The sequence below is a fragment of the Petaurus breviceps genome, unplaced genomic scaffold (assembly GCF_028583685.1).
Source record: "Petaurus breviceps papuanus isolate PSGF00001 unplaced genomic scaffold, PetGlider_PUasm1.0 227, whole genome shotgun sequence".
Lineage (NCBI taxonomy): Eukaryota > Metazoa > Chordata > Mammalia > Diprotodontia > Petauridae > Petaurus > Petaurus breviceps.
This window is the reverse complement of record NW_027185896.1, coordinates 15805359-15826764: the sequence shown is the minus strand read 5'-3', so window position 1 is coordinate 15826764 and position 21406 is coordinate 15805359. Positions and strand designations below refer to the sequence as shown.

The 21406-nt window shown below is 39.5% G+C and overlaps 1 protein-coding gene across 2 annotated transcripts in view; it reads left to right on the top strand.

Annotated features, from left to right (window-relative positions):
• The first annotated feature begins 5712 nt into the window (after positions 1–5712).
• CCDC12 (coiled-coil domain containing 12) overlaps positions 5713–21406 on the top strand; it is an 89783-nt gene continuing 74089 nt past the window's right edge. The window contains exon 1 of one of the 2 annotated variants that reach the window (XM_069095901.1): positions 5713–5873. In XM_069095901.1, coding sequence (XP_068952002.1) covers positions 5778–5873 — 96 coding nt within the window. In that variant the 5' untranslated portion in view covers positions 5713–5777. The remainder of the gene's footprint in view (positions 5874–21406) is intronic. The other variant, XM_069095903.1, reaches the window with a different exon arrangement.

The window sequence follows — 21406 nt, the reverse complement described above, 5'->3', positions numbered from 1 at the left end:
ATCACTTAATATAGTGATTGTGATGATAACACATCACTTTCTACCTGGGCTTGCTGTTACCCCTAAATGCCACAGTTGACAAAAGTAGAACTTGCTGGAAACAGATTATTCCTTCTCTAGGCACAACTGTACCTGAATTTGAATGTCTTCTGCATATTCGATTGGCTTATAACCTGTACTGCCTTTCTATGTTTCTTTCTTTGACTTCATCACCTCCAGGTTAAAGACTTTCTATTAATGGTTGTGTTCCACATTAGCTTATCCAAGTCCTTCCATGTTTCTCTGAAATTTCCTTATTTGTTACTGCTCTTAGCCTTTCTCTTAATTTCTTTTTTTGTTTGTTTGTTTTTGGGTTTTCTTTGCAGGGCAATTGAGGTTAAGTGACTTGCCCAAGGTCACACAGCTAGTGTGTCAAGTATCTGAGGCCAGATTTGAACTCAAGTCCTCCTGACTCCAGGGCTGGTGCTCTATTTACTGTGCCACCTAGCTGCCCCTTTCTCTTCATTTCTGATGGATCTTTCATGGTGTCCTAGATTCAGTAGGCTATTTCCAGGATTCGGGAAATGATCAGGCTCCCCCACTCATTCCCCAACATTTAGCAGCATATGCTCTCTAAATGAATAATAATGGTGATGAAGTAAACATTACCCCTGACACCAAAAGATAAAAGAAAAATTCAGTGCACAACTCATATATGTTCAAGTAGGATTTATTGAAGGAAATGCATTATTATAGGAGATGAACATTTGTCCACATCTCAGATAAATAGTGAATGTAGGGAATATAAAGGCTGCCAAGGCCCCCTTGAGTATTTCCAGTGAAGGCCATGCTTGTCTAGGCTTGTTTCTTTTTAACTTCTATCAGCCTTCTTGATGCCAATATAAGTACTAGTATCTCTGTAAGGGCTAATCAGAGGCTTCAGTCTTCAGGAACAGTGATTCAGTAGCAGATTATTCCAGCTTATATAGTTAAAAAGCTATTCCTCTGATGATAGCCCTAAAATCCTCCACCTTCTTAAGGTCATCTTGAACATGTAGAATTGTTAACTGGTTATGGTGAATGACCCAGCTCATGGATAGTCTTTTTTGCACTCATCTTTTCCTCTAAACCTTCTCTGAATCTCCCCTCTGCTCTCTCCCCTTCCTTATTGCTGTTGAGGGCAACACCATTCTCCCCATCCCTCAGATTCATAACCTAGGTGTTATCCTCAACTCCTCACTATCTCTCACCCCCCCAAATCCAATCTGTTGCCAAGGTCTATTGATTTCACCTTTGAAATATCTCTTGAATATGCCCCCTTCTTTCTCCTGATACTACCACTCTGGTACAAGCCCTTTTCTCCTATGTCTTGATTATTGAAATAGCCTGTTAATGGGTCTGCCTCCCTCAAGTCTTTCCCCAGTCCAATCCATCCTCCATTCAGTCCATTCAGACCACCCTTCCCACCCCATCCTCTCACTACTTAGTAAACTCTGGTGGCTCTTTATCACCTCCGGGATCAAATACAAAATCCTCTATTTAGATTTCAAAGTCCTTCATAATCTAGCCTTCTTTTACCTTACTCCTGTTATCTACTCTTCAATCCAATGACAATGGCATCCTTGCTCTTCTATGAATGAGACACTCCATTTCTCTGCTCCCGGCATTTTCTCTGGCTGTTCCCCATACCTGGAATGTTCTACCTTCTCTTCTCTACCAACTACCTTCTCTCCCTTCCTTTAAGTCCCAACTAAAATCCCACCTCCCAAAAGAAGCCTTCTCCAACTCCTCTTAATTCCAGTGCCTTCTCTCTGTTAATTATTTCCTACCGTGTTTCCCCGATAATAAGACCTATCCCGAAAATAAGCCCTCCCCTTACTGTGTAAGATTCCTCTAAAATAAGCCCTCCCCCGAAAATAAGCCCTATTGAGATTGCTACTGTAGTGAAGGTGATCCCCTGCGCTACACGCTACATTACGGTACCCTCTGTATGCACCGTCCCCCCCCCCGGGTGAAATGCATGCTGCGCTCCGAGCTGCATCCAATCAGAGCTGCAGCAGTGAGCGCGTCATCCTGTTCTTCCCCAGTGATTTGCTTATTGAATAAAGGTACATTTTTTTGTTCACATTTACCTGTTTATTAAAATTGCTGTCAATGTTCAGTAAAATAAGCCCTGCTCTGAAAATAAGCCCTCTGGTGTTTCTCTGTCCAAAAAAATAATAAGACACTGTCTTATCGGGGAAACACGGTATTTATCCTGTATGTAGCTTCATATATATACATTTATTTACATGTTGTTTCCCCCTTTAGATTGTAAGCTTCTTGAGGGCAGGGGTTGTCTTTTTGCTCTTTTTTTGTATCCCCAGAGCTCAGTACAGTTCCTGGTACATAGTAGGTGCTTAATGAATATTTTTTGATTGATTGTAGTCTCCTCCATTTGATCACAAGCTTCTGAAAGCAGGGACTGACTTTTGTCTCTTTTTGTATCACCAACACAGTACTTGGAACATAGTAGGCCCCTAATAAATGTTTATTGATTGACTGACAAAACTTGACCTTGGCACATATTCAAGAACCTTGTAGCTTTAGTTGTTAATACCTATTATCTAGGAGAGTCATGATGAGCTGGTTCTTATAAGTAAACTAAAAATGATATATCATTAATGACATTGGACAGTCTACTTGGATACCAATAAATATCCCAAGAATAACCTTGATAGAAGCTACTCTTATCTTTGAGTACACATGGGGTGGGGAGGGGGAGGAGGGAAAAATAGAAACCTTTTGTAGAAGTTAGGAGGAAGAAAAACAATCTGTTGGCTTTTTAGCAGATTTAGGCCACTATGAGCAGCTCTGCTTCAAAGAAAACTATTAACTCAACTTGAAAGCAAAAAGGATTCAGTAGACTATACTTAATGCAAAAGTTTCTTCTACTTAGGAAAGGATTATCCCAAATGGTGGTTGGGCTTACATTTTTAGTAGAAAACAATAGATCTACCTCAGAGGCTTATTGTGAAGACCAAATGAGATAATATATGGAATGTACTTTGGAAACCTTAAAGCTCGGAATCAATGTTATTGTTATTGTTGTTGGTAGTAGTAGTAGTAGTAGTACTAGTAGTAGTAGTAGTAGTAGTAGTAGAGTGCTGGTAATGGTGGTGGTAGCAGCAGCAGTAGTAATGTTAATGTATCGGTTAATGAAGAAAAGTCACCCAGGACACACAGGCAGTGTCTCTAACCTTTGGAGCTACAGAGGTGAGTGTTTTTATACCTCTAGCTTCTCAGTCCAGAAGTTAACACTCCATCAAACAATGCTTACATACACCAGGAAAGTTCAAAAAGTATAGGAAAACTGCTAGGGATCTTTTAGTAAAGGGACATCAAAAGGAATAAATTATTGTATGATTGATACAATTATCCCCCATTCTTAAAGAATATGAGTTGAAATGATCTTCAAAAGCCAGAGAGCCTCAGGGCATCTTAGGGCACATAGTAGAGTGGAGGGAGTGTTAGATTTCAAGTCAGAGCCCCTAGGGTGCTCTTGTGTCCTGGCTTGGTCAGTTACTGCCTGTGTGACCTTGGGCATTTCATCTCTCCAGGCATTTTCTCATTTGAAAAATGAGAGATGTGTATTTGTTAACTGCTAAAGTCCCTTCCATTTCTAAATCTAAGATCTAGTCTAGTCCATAAACTAAAAAATACTCTTCTCTACAACATATCCAATGAAGGGTTTGTACTTTACTCTCCTCTCTGAACTCTATTAGGCAGCCACGCTGGCCTCCTTGCTATTCCTTGACCAGAACACGCTCTCTCCAACTCCATACCTTTTGAGGGTTGTCCTGCATCCCAGGAACACTCTTCCTCCTGGTCTTTAACTCCAGGATTCCCAGGCTTCCTTCAAGAGTCAGCTCAACTCTTTCCTGTTGTTGTTTTCAGTCATGTCTGACTTTAGTGACCCCATTTGGGATTTTCTTGGCAAAGATAATGGAGTGGTTTGCCATTTCCTTCTCCAGCTCATTTTGCAGATGAGAAAACTGGGGCAAACAGGGTTAGGTGACTTTTCCAGGGTCACACAGCTAATAAGTGTCTGATGCCAGATTTGAACCCATTAAGACAAATCTTCCTGATTTTAGGTTCAGCATTCTATCCACTTTACCACCTAGCTGCCCCAACTCAACTTCTACCTTCTCCCTTTCCTACTTACCTTAATACTGCTATCCTCTTTCCTTGAAGTTATCTCCAATTTACCATCTGTGTATCTTTTTTGTATTTAATTATTTGCATGTTGTCTCTCTCATTAGAATGTGAGCTCCTTGAAGGCAGGGACTATTTTTTTTTTAGCTTTCTTTGTATCCCTAGCTCTCAGAAGAGTATCTGGTACATAGTAAGTACTTAATAAATGCATGTTGACTTGACCTCCACTTTATTTGAAGTATTGAGTGAGGAATAACCCACTACTTCTTAAAATAGCCCTTCCATTGCTCTTAGGTTTTCTCTATAGGTCAAGCAGAACAAATCCAACCTCCCTTTCATGTGATAGTCTTCCAAGTATTTGAAGATAGTTATTGTGTTCCCCTTTGATTTCTCTCTGATTCAGACTGATTATCTTGGTCATTCTCCTCTGGATGTTCTCTACCTTATCCAAGTTGTGGCTGTTCAGTTATTTCAGTCATGTCTGACTCTTTGTGATCCCCCCCCCTTTTTTTTTTTGGCAAGAGATACCAGAGGGGAAATTGCCATTTTGCTCTTCAGCTCATTTTACAAATGAGAAAACAAATATACATATTCAAGTAAAAAAAAAAGTCTCTTTGACTTTGTCCAAAAATATATGACTCATTTTGCATATTGGCTCCATCATCTCCATGTCAGGATGTGGGCATCATTCTTCATAGCTGATCCTCTGGAATCATAGTTGGCTATTACATTTATCAGAGATCTTAAGTCTTTCAAAGTTGTTTCTTTTAAAATGTTTTTATTATATATGTTGTTCTCTTGGTTCTGTTCACTTCATTCTGAATTGGTTTATACAACTCTTCCCAGGTTTCTCTGAAACCATCCCTTTCATCATTTATCAAAGCACAATAGTATTCCATTATACTCATACATTAAAATTTGTCCAGCCATTCCTTTTTACAGATGAAGTTTTTATTCGTTTCAGGCTCTCCTCCTACTGGTCTAATACCATTTGTCTCAAAGTGGATAGTGCTGGGTTAAAATCTCATCTCAGACACTTACTAGACTGGAAGAGTCTTCTTTAATATTTGTGGTCCTTAATTTCCTCATCTCTATGATGATAAAAATAATTTCCCCTTACTTCAGGGAGGCTGTTATGAGGGTCAAATGAAAAGTATGTAAAATGTTTTGAAAAGCTAAAAATGCCATATAAATGCAAATTACTGCTATTTGAAGAGTTAATTGCGGCAAATTAAATGAATGTGTTGCTAGAAGTCATGCATAAATCAAATCACCTTTTTAAAAATGCAATAGATGAGCTCTGCTCTATATATAGACCTAGATAGAGCAAGAAGACGCTATCGATGCGCTCTGAGCTCCTTTACTTAGATCTGATCAGAAACGCGGTTCTGGGGATAGGCGATGGTTTAATCGTGCCTTAAAGCAACTATTTTCCCCTGGGCTGCCTTGAGTCGTCACCTGATCCCGCCCCCTCAGGCTTCTACGCTGCTACTATTGGTCAAAAGGCCCTGCCCCTTCGCCTCTCAGCCCATCTCTTCCTCTCTTGCATTGTCACTCTTCGGGGCCGTGCGTTGTATCCTACCGGAAGCTAATTGAGAAACAAGATGGCCGCGCCGGTACCTAGTGTGGGACGTCTGGAGGAGGAGGCTCTTCGGAGGAAAGAGCGGCTCAAGGCTCTTAGAGAAAAGACTGGGCGCAAGGTGAGAGGAGGAGGGAGAAAGGCGGGATGGTTGGCGGGAGGCTGCCTCGGGGAGAGGAGTGTGGACAGAGTGGGTAACGGCCTGTGGCGCGCGCGGGGGCAGAACTAGCCTGCAGGACCCTGGATGGGCGCATGCGCATGGATCTCTGGCGAGGCTGCGTCTCAGCCCTGAAGCCCCCCTTTGCCTGACCGTCTGAGCACCCTCCATTTCGCCTCCTCTGTCTCCACCGGGAGAAGCCGGTGAAGGGCGAGCGAGCGTGGCAGCGAAGAGATTCTCTTCCCTTCCTATCCCCAAAGGGGAAACTGAGGCGTGGGGAGGAGGAGATGAAACAAGAGGAATCCGGGGGGGGTCGTTTCTTCCCTCCGTGGGCGAAGGCAGAGGGGGTTTCTCTGCTCCGTGCCCTTGTCAGCCTTAAAGAGTGGCAGGAATCTGAATAATATTGAAGATGATCCAAGGAAACTAGGCAAAGTGATGTGATGGGAAGAGCCCTGAATGTAAAGTCAGAAGGCAGGGTTTGCATCCCCTTTGCCGGTTTCCCGTGTGACTTTCTTCTTGGCCCTCGTTGCCCCAGATAAAGCTGGTCTAAAGGCCTCTTCTTGCACTAGGAGTCCAGAGTGAAAACGTAGGGTCTTTCCTCAAAGTCCGGCCTTGTGTTTGGTGTTGGATACACAAAGATGCTAGGACGGAGGCTGCCGAAAAAGTGATTGCGATCCAGCAAGACGATGAGACAGGTGCACGATCTGTATGATACAAAGACCAGGCATCAGGAATCCCTGGTTCGAGTTTGGACTCTGCTACAGCTTACTCCTGGAGAAGGAAATGGCAAGCTGCTGTGGCTTTGCCAAGAAAACCCCACATAGGGTCACAAAGTGTCGGACACAGCTGAAAAATGACTGAACTGACAAATTATTTCCCTGCCTTGCTTGTTTTTTTTTTTTTTGAGGGAAATTGGGGTTAAGTGACTTGCCCAGGGTTACAAAGCTAGTTTTTGTGTTAAATGTCTTCGGTAGGATTTGAACTCAGGTCCTCCTGACTCCAGGGCCGGTGCTCAATTCACTGGCCACCTAGCTGCCCCAGAACTTCCCTCCTTTGAGGTTCAATTTCCTCATCTGTAAAATGAGGGGGGTGGTCTAGAGGGCTTCTTAGACTGAACCCTCAGTGCTTCTTAAACTGTGGGTTAAGACCCCACAGTTTAAGAAGCAAGTCGCTCTTTCTAGCTTTAAGGGTCAGTGAGTCTGGATCTAAACCATATGTGCGTCTGCATATGCAGGTAACATACCGTGGAAAGGTTAATTAACAGAGAAAGCTGTCCTGTCTGTCATACAGGGCCTGTCTTTTCCTGCCATTATGTTCTTGATTATTCTTGATATTATTTTGTATGCCATATCATACTATTAGACTGTAAGTGGTGTTTTTTTTTTTTTAAAGATGGAACAGTTTTAGCAAAATTTGGCCCTGGGAGTCTCTTTTAGAAGTTAGAGGTGAAGAGGGAGACCTGAGATGAAGTGAGATATGGATGATGTGCTTACTCTGCTTCTGTCAAACATGTCTGTCACAGTAGTCCTATTTCACCCCGGGGATGAACTTCTCCTCCTCCACAGACATCTCATTCTGTTTGAAAGGTAGATACAACACAGTCTCATACTTTGACTCTCTTTATATACTGTATGAAATCTATAAACATTTATACATATACTTTAGGATTTCCTCACTTGTATGATAGGTATTTGTATATATAGTTGCTTGTCTTATTCCTGTGCTAGATTGTAAACACCTTGAGGGCAGAGGCCATATCATTTAATGTTCGTATCAGCAGTGTCTAGTTGCATCTCTTGTATAAAGAAGATGTTTATTATTTGTTGAATTCCTAACGTGATGACAGGTGATGGGACATTGGACAATTCTAGAGGAGGTACCAATAGATTTGAAAGCAGTGTCATATAATGGAGACTGCACTGAATTTGGAACCAGGAGATAGGTGGAATACCTAGGAATTGCATTGAGGACACAGAAGAGTTTTCAGAGGAGTAAGAGAGGGAGAGACGGGAATATAGGTTGTGCTCATAAATTTCAGAGTTGTAGATGATAGAAGTAGGCAGTTACTGATGGTTATGAGATTTAGGGTATCACAAACCCTGAGTGGGGCTGGGTGGACTGAAATTGTAGGTCAAGAGAGTTGAGGGAGTTAATGAACTGGGAGGCCAGGGTAATGGAATGTGTTTGTTGGATTGTCCCCAAATACAAGGGCATGGAATAGTGTGTCAACAAGGTATTGAACTTCTTGACATACAAAGTGAGCCAGCAACTGGTAAGATGAATACATCGAAGGTCTGGATAGAGAGATCTGGAATGTGTGAGCCTCTGCAGTGAGAGGGTAGTAGAGGTTAGAATGCTATTAAGCAGTCCTGGGCACAGTCTCTTGAGACTATGAGAGGTAGTGAAATGTAGCGTATGTGTGCTGAACTTGGAGTCAAGAAGACCCACAAAGGCTGAGGTTCATCATTGCCTGTGGTAACTTAGTAACTGTGAATGTGGGTGAGTTTCTGTCTTCTCATCTGTAAAATGGAGGGGTTGGACTAGATGATTTCCAAGCTGGAAGTCCAGCCTGGGTCCTTTGACTCCACATCCACTTCTTGAAAATCTAAATAATTAAGATATTCTAGCTTTTAATCTATGATCTACTATTTTTTGCCTGTCTTTGATAGTGTTAAATGCAAGTAATTGCAGTCATCATGGCCTGGAGAATCTTAACTGAAGAAAGGATGAAGAAATGGAAGAGGGATGAATTGAACCTCAAAAGAGAGGAGACATTGATGAAGGATATTGACAGTGAGGAGCGAAGAGTAGACCCTTCTTTTTTTCTGACCTATTGTATTAGAGGCATGAGAGAAGGTATATACTCCCCCAGTATTGGAGAGTATATAAAAGGTCAAGAAATGAAAATGAGCTTTTATTGAGTAGTTAGTGGGAGATTAAGAATGGAGGCACTGAGTATATATGGATTTCTCTAGGATTTTGTCTGTGGCAGAAATGAAAGTTGTAAGACATAACTTGAGATGGCAAGGTTTTTTTTCTTTCAAGATTTGAGGAGAGTCATGGATCTTTTTAGAATGCAGGGAAGGAACTAGCAGGTAAGGAGAGATTTGAGATGAGAAACATCTGAGGGGGCATATTCCTGGAGGGGTGGCAGCAAGGCCCAAGTAAAGGGGTGAAGGTAGATTGAAAAAGACTAGTGCAAAGGAGGAGGTAATAAGGGATGAAAAGGGTTTTTGAAGTGTATAATAGGGGAAAAGAGGGAACAAATGATGGATAATCTCAATTTTTGTAGTTAAATAGAAGGTAAGATCCTCTATTGGGATGGAAGAGGGTGATCTAGGAGTCTTGAGAACATGAGTTATGAAGAGTCACTATGGAGAGTGATAGAGAACATCAGTCAGGGAAGAATAAATATTGGGTCTACTTAAGGGAAGATTAACAGTAGTGTGGAGGGTCTAGAGGGTATGATAGAAGAGGAGGCCAGAGCAGGATAGGGATTTGGGAGTGGTAGGGCTGAGGTGAATGGGGATGTGGGGAACTTTGAATTTCAAAGGATTAAGAGAGGAGAAATTTTGATAGATATAAAATAGGGAAGAAACACTTAATTGAAACCACTACCTTCAAGCGTCCTGTGATGGCTAAGGTAAAGTTGATGTGTGGTTCCTCAGAACCTAGAGAAGAAAGGAGATACAGTTGAGTATCATGGTTAGATGATTGGGTCCCCAGGGGCCTGCCTGACTGAACTCAAAGTCAATTCCAGCTCTCTCTACCTTCCTCTAAGATGTGTAGGGAGGGAGAGAGGATGATACCCAGTTAGAAGGCAATCTGCATGTGGAGGGCTTGGCTCCTGGGACCTAGAATCTGAGTTCCTATATTCAGACCTTACCCCTTTCTTCAAGGAGTCAATAAGTTAGATTTTGGGAAGACATCTTGGATTTAGAGTTGAAAGGGACCTTCCTGATTATTTAGTCCAGCTCTCTTTTAAAGATCAGGAATCTGAAGCCAAGAAAAGTAAAGTGCCCCTAGACCATGGTCATATAGCTGGTAAGTTCAGCTGGAAGTCCATCCTGGGTCTTTGACTCCACATCCACTGCATGAAAATCTAAATAATTAAAAGATTTAAATAGTAATTAAGGCAAGATCAGCTGCAGTATATCATAGTGGATGGAATACTTTGGAGTCAGGAAAACCTGATATCCCTTACCCTTTGAGATTGGAGCTTCTCCACAAGTAGTTCTTTTTTTTTTTTTTTTAAAGCAATCAGGGTTAAGTAACTTGCTCAAGGTTACATGGCCAGTTATTTCTGGGTGTGGTGCTGAGTATCTGAGCCCGGATTTGATCCAGGTCACCCCAACACTGGAGCCAGTGCTCTTACTCGCTGAGCCACTTGGTTGCCCCTAAGCAATTGGGGTTAAGTAACTTGCTCAAGGTTACATGGCCAGTTATTTCTGGGTGTGGTGCTGAGTATCTGAGCCCGGATTTGATCCAGGTCATCCCGACACTGGAGCCGGTGCTCTTACTCGCTGTGCTACCTAGCCGCCCCCACAAGTAGTTCTTTTACTGAGGAAGTTACAGTTTTTTGGTCTATATATTTGTATTCAAAGGAACTTCAGAAGAGGTAGTACAAAGTAATATATGATTGATTGTTAAATTCATTGTTTAGATTATTGGTAGAAGAGTTCAGAGGAGGGAAAGATCTACCATGTATTTAAAAAAAATTATTTGGGTATATCCTAAGCTTTGGAAGGCCAAATTCCTTCAGGCAGTATTTAGAAAGCATTTTTTTTTTTTTAAGCAATTGGGGTTAAGTAACTTGCTCAAGGTTACACGGCCGGGTGTTTCTGGGTGGGTGCTAAGTGTCTGAGCCCGGGATTCGATCTCCAGGTCTTCTCAACACTGGAGCCGGTGCTCTTACTTGCTGTGCTACCTGGCCGCCCCTAGAAAGCATTTATTAAGGTCCTATTGTGAGTAAGGCACTGTAGATACAAAAAATGAAGCAGTCTATACTGTCAAGGAGCTTATTGTATTTTGTGGGTTGAGACTTGTCCATATTCAAGCATAAACAATAAATGCTAATAAGTACAGTTTGATTAAGGTGGGTGGGCACTAATTTTTAGTGGGATCAGGAAAGATCCCTATAGGAGGCAGTGCTTGGGCAGAGTATTGAAGGAAGAGAGATTCTATGATATAGAGGTAAAGACTAATTATCCTCCAGGTGTGGAGGATGGTCCGTTCAAAGCCACTGAGACTGGATGTGGAGTGAGTTTGAGGCTAGTTTGGCTGGGAATTAATGTGCACGAAGGAGAATAATGTTAGAAAGAGTGAGGCCAGGTTGTATCCATAGTGTGAAGGGCTTTAAAAAGCAAACAGGAATTTTGTCTTTGAAGGAGTAAGGAGGCATTGGAGTTTGTGTAGGGAGATGTAAATGTTCCTTGGAAAAAATTATTTTGGGGTGGGTAGGTGGCGCACAGGTCCTGGAGTTGGGAGGACCCGAGTTCAGACACACACACACACACACACACACACACACACACACACACACACACACCCTTCCCCTAGCTGTGTGACCTTGGGCAACTCACTTAACCCTGATTGCCCTGCCTTCCCCCCGCCAAAAAGCAAAAAAAAAAAAAAATTAATTTAAATTTTTTCCACTTAATAGTATTTTATTTCTTCCAATTACATGTAAAGATGGTTTTCAACATTCACTTTTATAAGATTTTAAGTTCCAAATTTTTTCTCCCTCCCTTCTCCTCAAGACAGCCTTCGATCTGATATTATTCATGTGCAGTCCTGTTAGACATATTTCCACGTTAGTCATGTTGTGAAGGAAGAATCAGAACAAAAAGGAAAAACCATGAGAAAGAAAAAAAGGAAAATAGTATCCTTTGATCTTCATTCAGACTCCTTAATTCTTTCTCTGAACGTGAACATTTTCTATCATGAATCTCTTGAAATTGTCTTAGATCATTGTATTGCTGAGAAGAACTAAATCTATCAAAGTTGCTCTTTGAACAATATTGCTGTTACTGTGTACAATGTTCTGGTTCTGCTCATTTCACTTAACATCAAATGTTCCTTTAAGTTTTTCCAGGTTCCTGAAATCTGCTGCTCATCATTTCTTATAGAACAATAGTATTCCATTACATTCATATACCACTCCTTGTTCAATCATTCCCCAATTGATGAGCATTCCTTCAGTTTCCAATTGCTACTACAGAAAGAGCTGCTATAAATATTTTTGTATATGTGGGTCCTTTTCCCTTTTTTCTGATCTCTTTGGGATACAGACCTAGTAGTGGTTGGGCATAGTTCCAAATTGCTCTCCAAAGTGGTTAGATCAGTTCAGAACTCCATCAACAATGCAATAGTGTTCCAATTTTCCTACATCTTCTCCAACATTTATTATTTTCCCTTTTTTGTCATACTAACCAATCTGTTAGGTATGAAGTGGTACTTCAGAATTTTAATTTACATTTCTCTAATCAGTAGTGTAAATCTGCCTTTTAAGGAAGCCTTAGGTAGCTGCATGGAGGATGGATTAGAGTAGGGAGAGACTTTAAGGCTGGGAGAACAATTATGACTTGTAGTCTAAATGAGGGGTGATTAATACAGTGACTGGCACATAATAGGGACTTAATAAATCTTTCTTAATTAATTGAGGAAAGTCTAAGCTAAGGTGGTCTCTTTCTCCTTATATTTCTTTTTACCTTTATTATTTTTTTCTGTTCTTTAATTTTTTTCCAATGAGCAAAAACCCACTTCTCTCCTTTTACCCCTCCAATTGAAAAAGAAAGAAAAACAAAATCCTCTTAACAAATATCCATAGCGAAATGAAACATTCCCAAATTGAATATGTCCAAAAAAAAATATATATATATATGTTTCAATTTACATCTTGTATTAGAATGTGGGTAGCATGTTTTATCATGAACCCTTGAGGTTAGTCATTGAATTTCATAATTATTTGTCTTTAAAGTATAGTTACTGTGTGAATTGTTCTCCTGATTTGTTTCACTTTACATGTTATCATACATATTTGCCCAGTTTTTTCTGAAACTGTCCCTTTCATCTTTTCTTATGAGATGATAGTATTTCGTCATATTCATGTGCCACAATTTGTTTATCCTTTCACCAGTTGATAAGCACCCACCCTTTTAGTTTCCAGTTCTCTGCTGTAAATATTTTTGTGCATATGAGTACTTTTCCTCATTCTTTGACTTCTTTGGGATAGAAGTGGGTTATCACTGGGTCAAAAAGTATGCAGAATTTGGTGACTTTTGGGACATATTTCCTCATTGCTTTCCAGAATGGCTGGACCACTTCACAGCTCCACCAGCTGTGCATTAATCAATGTGCCTGTTTTCCCACAGCCACTCTTGACAGTTCTTATTTTCCCATTTTGTAAGCCTCCAACATGATGAAGATAAGGTAGAACCCCAGAATTGTTTTAATTTGCATTTCTCTAATTAGTAATTTGGAGCATTTTTTCATATGGCTATTGATAGCCTGGATTTCTTCCTTTGAAAGCCGTCTGTTTATCTCCTTTGATCAATTATTGGTTGAGTATTTAATAACTCTTATTCTTAGATACTTGAATCAGTTCTTTATATATCTTGGAAATGAGATCTTTGTTCCAGAAACTTGTAAGATGAGGGGATTGAACTTGATTTAAAGGACCATTGGTCTAAATACAGTCAGTTCTGATATAATGGGACATATAAATTTCTCCAAAGTACTGGCAGTATGCAAAGTAAAGCGGTAAAAACCACAGAGCTTGTGGGGAAAGTGGGTTTAAGGACACAATGTTCAAAAACATCAGTGTCACACACATAAAAGATTCCTACCAAGTTAAAAATGATAGCACAGTTTTATACATGTTGTATAGTAAAGAAATATTTAAGCACTTTAGTAAATGGTAGAGGTGTCCTGGGCCTTAGAGTGTGTCCTGATTCTGGCAGAAGCCTCTGGTAAGTTTGGCAGGTGGCAAAATGGGGTAAGGGCCAGAGGCCATGTTGGAAAGACCCTGTGTGTGTGTGTGTGTGTGTGTGTTTGTGGCTAGGACCACCTCTTCTCTACCCAACTGCATCAGAAGATATATGATAAATATGGCCCTTTGCCTTGATAAAGACCTGAAGTTTGCTTGAGGAAGTGGGTGTTGGAAGTGTTGTAACTTACAAATTATTGTGAAATAGCTGTTTTTTGTATTCTTGATGTTCTCAGGGAAGAATTTGCCATCAGTGAACTCGAAATGTGAGTTGTACTCAAAATAGTCCCTAATATATCAATCAGTTTGGAACAAACTCAGATTTTCAAAACATACATTATAGTAGAATTGACTGTATGTGATTCTCTCAGAGTGAAATCAGAGTAGGGTATGTCTTGAGAAAGATTCCCATTCATTAATTAACTTCCTAACATTAAAGACCAGGTATTCCAGGTGGTGTCAAATGAACAAGTTTGTTGGTTTGCATGTTGACCTTAATTGTTTTTTTTTTTTTTTGCTCTGACAAGTCATTGTATCTGATTTGTGGTCCATTTAAAAATACATCCTTCTCCCTGTTCTCCTGTGAGCTTAACCAAGATATATGCACCTCCAGATTAAAAAGATAGGTTTGACCTTTGCTTCCCTTATGTTGTATGAGCTCTTCTCCAGTGAGAGAATATTAGAACTAGCATCATGCTAGGTAATCATGGAGGATAACCTTGACATGTCTACTACCCTTACCATCTCCTGGGTATAAGATGATGTGAAATGCAAGTAGTTTAAGTGGAAAGATCACTGCACTGATTCACTGTGACCTGGAGAGTCTTAACTGCAGTTGGAGAGGAAAAGAGCAATTAGGATTTCTTTCTCCTGCTTTTTCTCCTGTTTCCTCAAATTGGGAATTGTTGATTGCAGAAATAGAGCTACGCTTTGAATAAGGATCCCTCAGGAAGGCAGCAGGCCTTTGAAATCAGAGGACCAGGGTTCAAATCCTGCCACTGATGTTTGCTGTCTTTGTAAACATGGACAGGTCATTTAACATGGCTAGGCTTCATTAATTTGTAGAATGAAGTTTTGGACTAGGTGGCCTTTGAGGGCCCTTCCAGCTCTATGTTATCTTATGAAGGGTTTAAATCTTAAATCACTTAACCTTAATGAACCTCAGTTTCTTAGTTAAATCAGCATAATAATCCTTGTACTTCCTATCTAATAAAGTTGTTGTGGGGAAGGCACCTTGTAAACCTTAAGTTGCTATAAAAATGAGAATGTTATTATTAATCTTCCAACTACTATGATGACTCCATGATCTTATTTTTTAGTTATTATTTTTTTTTATTTAAAAGCAATTGGGGTTAAGTAACTTGCTCAAGGTTACACGGCTAGTTATTTTGTGTGGGTGCCAAGTATCTGAGGCTGGAACTGATCCCGGGTCTCCCGACGCCGGGGCCAGTGCTCTTACTCACTGAGTCACCTGGTCGCCCCTTCCATGATCTTATTAGTGTGACTCCTTGACCCACTGGTGCCCCATTCAGTTTGTTACATCTTCCTGTATAACTTTCATAGAGGATCTGACCAAGGTGCTGGAATACTTTCTCTGGTTCTTTTAATGTTTCTTGGATACTGTTAGCCCTGTTACATAATTTGGTATGCTTAATTTTCTGGTCATCTCTGTTCTTGATGATGTCTTTTATTCTATTTTGGAAAGTCTTTTATATACTGTGTCTTTTAGTTGACTTTTGGGTCATCTGCAGATGATAATAGTAGTAATTATTATATTTACTGCATTATAGGGATTTGCTGAGGTTGTAGGCCTTGTCATTTGGGATAGATGCTTGTGTTGTTATTGTCCTGTCATGATTTCAGCAAGGTTTGATTTCATTTTCAGTTAATTCATGTTTGATACTTAGCAAAAGTAAAAGACTTGAGTCTTTGGATAAGTGGGGGGTGGTAGTGGTGGAATCTGTTACTAACTTCTTTCTCCTTTGAGAGAAGCCTATCCAGATAGTTATTACTCTGTGTTGTAACATATCTACTACAAGTTGGTTGCAAGAAATACTAATCAGAGTCTTATGAGTAGTGCTTTAGTCCTTTATACAATGTATTTGCCTACTTACTGTGGCCGAGGTTATTGGAGTTGGAGCTGCTGTCAGGAGACAAGACTTTTTTAAAGAAAGGATTTGAGTTTCTGGGAAGTTTAGACACAACTCAGGGTAATTCAAAGAACCACTTTTTGGACATAGAATGGGCTTTGACATTTCTATGTCCATACATATGTAAAATATTGTGGGCTGAAAATAGGACCTTTTTATTATTTTACTTCTATTAAAGCCCTGTCTTTCTGGCATCAGAAAACTCTTAGCTATGAACTCATTTCTGAACAATAGGCACCCAGAAATCACATGGTTTTTCTCTTTCCTAATTAAGAGCTAACTTGTTACTGAAATCATTTGCATTAACTTTGAGGATGTTACTGTTCTTAAAGTAAGAAATTAACCACCTGATTGGTGCCAAGAGCTTTGTAGAGTGTTTTGGAGTCCCGAGTGCCAGGAGTGAGTTCATTCTCATGTTTGAAAGTATAGTTAATTGTAAGCCTTTCTTCTTTTTTTGATCCATGCCCCTTTTACCCAAGGGTTTATCGTTATATCACTAAATAAATCCTTTTCTTTATAGTTGGAATTTTTCTTTTGTTTCTTCTTTATCCTGAAAAAAAAAATTCTCTCCCAAGAAGTCTGTGGTGATAATTCCTAGGTATATTTGAATAGGCAGTATTTGACAAGATAGTGTTGGACTTTCTTGGGGTGGAGAAAATGTATTTGGGAATATATAAGCTTCCCATTTTCCTTTAAACTTTAATTGTTAATTTTCTTTTGTTAGGTATTTTAATCTTGTTGGCAAAAAATAAGACTGGCTTCTTTCTTTTTGTTTTTGCTCTTAGCCTTTATGGGTTCATCAGAAGAAGAATGTGATGTATGAAGTGAAAAAGAAACCTGAAAGTGAAGCTTTTGTGTGAACTGAGAAACTGGTTTCATGTTGACTCAGGCTTCAGTTTGAAATCTTGGTTTAGATCAGGGTAGGGACCCTGTGGCCTCAAGGCCAGAGGTGGCCTTAAGGCCAGAGGTGGCCTTCTAGGTCCTTGGCTGCGGCCTTTTGACTGAGTCCAAGTTTCAGAACAGAACCTTTTAAGGGGATCTGTTCTGTGAAGTTTGGATTCAGTCAGAGGGCCAAACTTGAGGGCCTTAGAGGGCTGAGGCCACAGGTTCCCCCCAATTGGTTTAGAAAAGTCTTTCCATAGAAGGAGAAAGCAAAAGTTTGTAATTCTGTATAGGTATTCTATTTATCTCAACTTCCACTCTCCCCTTATCTCTCTAAGCTGTGAGTTTAATTACTTGTTTATTTAATAAACTTGTGAGTTTAATTACTTGGTTTAATTGATCAATACTCATTAAGTATATATTGTTTAATGTTTTTCTTAGAGATAAGTGGAAGTTGGAGGGAGGATATATCAGTGAACCATATCAGAAGTTGGAGTTGAGTTTTCTGCTTAGTTTCCAAGGCTAGAAGGCTGTCTTATGGAACTTTGAGGTGCTGAAACAAGGCAGAAAGTGCTTATTGGCTGCTGTTGGTGGGCTAAGGTTTAAGGTTTATTCTTATTATGGGGAGGAAGCTGCTATGCTTTGTTAGGTCATATTCTATCAGAGAGGATACTAGTTTAAGATGAAACCAGACACTCTGTTTGATAGATGCTTAAGCACCTTTTGCTTGAGCTTACTAAATTAATAATTATAAGCTATATGCAAACATAATTATCTCACTTGATCCTTACAACATCCCTGGGAGGTAAGTGCTATTTTGGGGTGGTGGGAAGGAGGCAGAAAGATACAATATATACAAATAAATTAGTATAATGAATTGAGGAAGAGAGCACCAAGGACTGGGGAGACGTCACAGAAGAACTGTTGTCTAAGTTGAAACTTGAAGAAAAAGATTCTGTGAAGCAGAGATGGACAAGGCATAGGGAATTGCACATATATAAATGCAGTGTGTCCCTAAGTTTGGGAAATAGCTGATAGTTCAGTTTGGTTGGAGTGGAGAGTTCAGAAAGAGGAGTAGTATAAAATGGGACAGGAAAGGTAGGTTGAGAGGTCCTTAAAATGTGAAGCTAAGGACTTTTGTCCTCCAACTGAACACGATCCAGGGGAGTAGCACGTCCATACATGTGCCTTAGGAAGATTTTTTTGGGGCGGCTCTGTGTTGGATGGGTTGCTGGAAGCAAGGTGTTCAAGTGGTTATTACAGTAGTTCAGGGTCTGAACCAGGGTAGTGGAAGAGGAGAGGCAACACAGTACAGTAGAGGGAGCATGGGACTTGGTAAAAAGACAGGGGTTTTAGTTTGTGCCCTGCCCTTAGTAGTTGTTTGGCCTCAGGCAAACTGCTTGGTATCTTTGAACCTTTGGGTCCCAAGTATATCCACTCGCCATTGAGTTACCTTGATGCTATCACCGTTGTTATTGTTAGGGATTTCCAGAAGTCTAGCTAAAGTAAGGGGGTAGTATGCTATGGATTAGCCAGCTGAGGATCAGAGGCTTGCTCTAAGTCACCTGGCTAGTAAGCGTCCCTTAGGATTTTCCCAAGGCCTTCACAGGGTATGTCTTTCACAACATCATAGAATGGTAGAATTGGAAGGATCATTTGAAAGCTTGTATGCCATAAGAGGAGAGAACAGAGAGAGAAGTGAAGTGACTTGGCCATGCCCATACCCCATTGGATGGCACTTTGAATCTGAATCCAGGTCTCCTGCTTCCCAGGCCAGTGCTTTTTTCATAAGAACACACCTTCTTCTCCAGTTCTATTCTAGCACCATAATTGGTGCTTCAATCTCATCCACCTCAATAAAACTAGCTCCCTTCTTCATTGCATAATTAAAGTTCAGTACGGCATATTTGTAAAGATGGTTGTAAATCTTCAAAAAAAAAAGCTACCTGTGAACAAGATACTTTTGACTTTCTCTCAAATCTTAGTAATAACTGATAACTGATGTTTATATGGTGCTTTAAGATTTACAAAGAACTTTGCATATTTTATCTCATTTGGTAGTGAGCTGGTATGTTGTAGAACTGTTTTTGTAATATTACTACTGTGACAGCATAACTGCCTTGTTCGCAGCTGTCACTCCTTTCCCTTTCTGTCCAGTCACTTTTACTGCCAAATGGGAAGAAATACTATCAATTCTGCTGATTTGTTAAGCATAAGCAGAAGTGAAAACTTAGTGTTTAAGATGACCTTAATTGTTATAATTTTGGATTCTGGAGAGAGATGTTCAAAGGAATTGATTTGAATAAGTATTTTTTTTTTAACTGACTTATCTTCATTGTCATGGCAGTGGAGAGATGGATTTTCTGTCTTGTGGCCTGACCTTAGAGTTTAGCCTGGGCCTTCCACTTCTCTTATCTTCTTAATTTGTAGCTAGATACTGAGTACTTTCTGGCTAAAGCATTTGATCAGGCTTTCTTTGTGAAAACAGATGACAAATCCTTTTCACTCAACATTGAATGATGTGGATTAGGATATTGAAAGGACAAAAGCAGAGGAGTTAGGTTGGGTTTTGTACCAGAAAATGATTTGTTTTGGGACTTTTTCATTTTTTTTTCTTGCCTATACACTCTTCAGTATGACATGGTAGTTATTACTGTACAGGATGTCTGTCTCAAAATTCTTAGTGCAGTTTTGACTTTAATAAGCTTACAACTGCACCAAGACTTTTCAGATACCTTATGTATAAATGTTGCGTTTCCATTGTTTTTATTAAAAAATTTTTATTGCTTCCTTTTTTTATATCATGTAGATTTTCTTCTTTATTCCACTCTCTTGACTTCCCAAAGTGCCATCCGTTATAACAATTTTTAAAAGAAAAAGAGGAAAGAAAAAAAAATAAGCAAAACTGATAAGCACATTGAAAAAAAAAATCTGACTTTTTTTTTGCATTTCCATTGTAGCATTGCTCATATCGAAGAAACATATTAGATGCCAAAGAAGTCTTGGTATTAAAACTAGTTCTTGGGGCGGCCAGGTAGCACAGCGAGTAAGAGCACCGGCTCCAGTGTTGATGAGAAGACCTGGAGATCGAATTCTGGGCTCAGACACTTAGCACCCACCCAGAAACACCTGGCTGTGTAACCTTGAGCAAGTTACTTAACCCCAATTGCTTAAAAAAAAAAAAACAAAACTAGTTCTTTTCCTTGGTTCTTGGCTTTCATAACAAAGGAGTTGGTATGAGATTGATGTTGAGTTATTTCTGTTGGTTCAGTGTTTATCTGTTAATACTGAATGTACTTAACAAAATTATTCCTTTTTAGTTTTCCCTAGACTCATATTCTTTTCATCATTTACATAGTTCCAGTCAACAAAGTTTCCAGATGCCTTTTGTGATTTTATCTTATTTTTTTTATCTTATTTAATAGTTATTTCTTATAATTTTCCTGTGTAGACATTCAGAATATAAATCTAATTGCTTTTTCCTAATACTCTTATGCATTTAGATTGTATCATTGTTTTCTATTTCTGAATGGTTTTTCCTTATTTAATATCTCCAAGATAGTTTTTAGTAATGGTACTGTTTTAAAACATTTAATTAATTTATTTTTGTTACATTTCAGGTTCTGAACAGTCTCCCTTCTTCCCTCCCTACCTTGTATTAGAGAAGGCCACCATTTGACACAGATTTATAAATAGTGTAAAACTATACTATGTGCATACTTCTATTTATAGTTCTTTCTCTGAGGTAGAGAGCATCTTCCTTCATAGGTCCTTTGTATTTATAATACTCAGAATGACTTGGTTGTTCACAATTATTCTTCAAATAATATTGCTAATAACTGTATACAACATTCTTGTGGTTCTGCTTATTTCACTTTTCATCATTTTCATGTAAGTCTTTTCATGTTTTTCTAAAATCAACCAACTCATTATTTCTTATAGTGCAGTAGTATTCCATCACAGTTATATGCTACAACATATTTAGCCATTCCCCAATTGATGAACGTCCCCCCAATTTCCAGTTCTTTGCTACCATAAAGAGAATGACTATAAATATTTTAGAACATAGAGGTTCTTTTCCTTTTTCCCTGATTGCCTTGGAAACAGACCTAATAGTAGTATTGCTGGGTCAAAGGTTATACAGTTTTATAACTCTTTGGGCATCACTCCAGACTGCTCTTCAAAATGATTGGATCAGTTCACAGTTCTCCAGCAGAATATTAGTGTTCCAATTTTTCCACATCCTTTCCAACATTTGTTATTTCCCTGTTCTGTCATTTTAGCCAATCTGATAAGTGTGAGATGAAATCTGAAAGTTGCTTTAATTTGCATTTCTCTAATCAATAATGATTTAGAGCACTTTTCCACATGACTATATATACCGTGTTTCCCCGATAATAAGACCTATCCCGAAAATAAGCCCTCCCCTTACTGTGCAAGATTCCTCTAAAATAAGCCCTCCCCCGAAAATAAGCCCT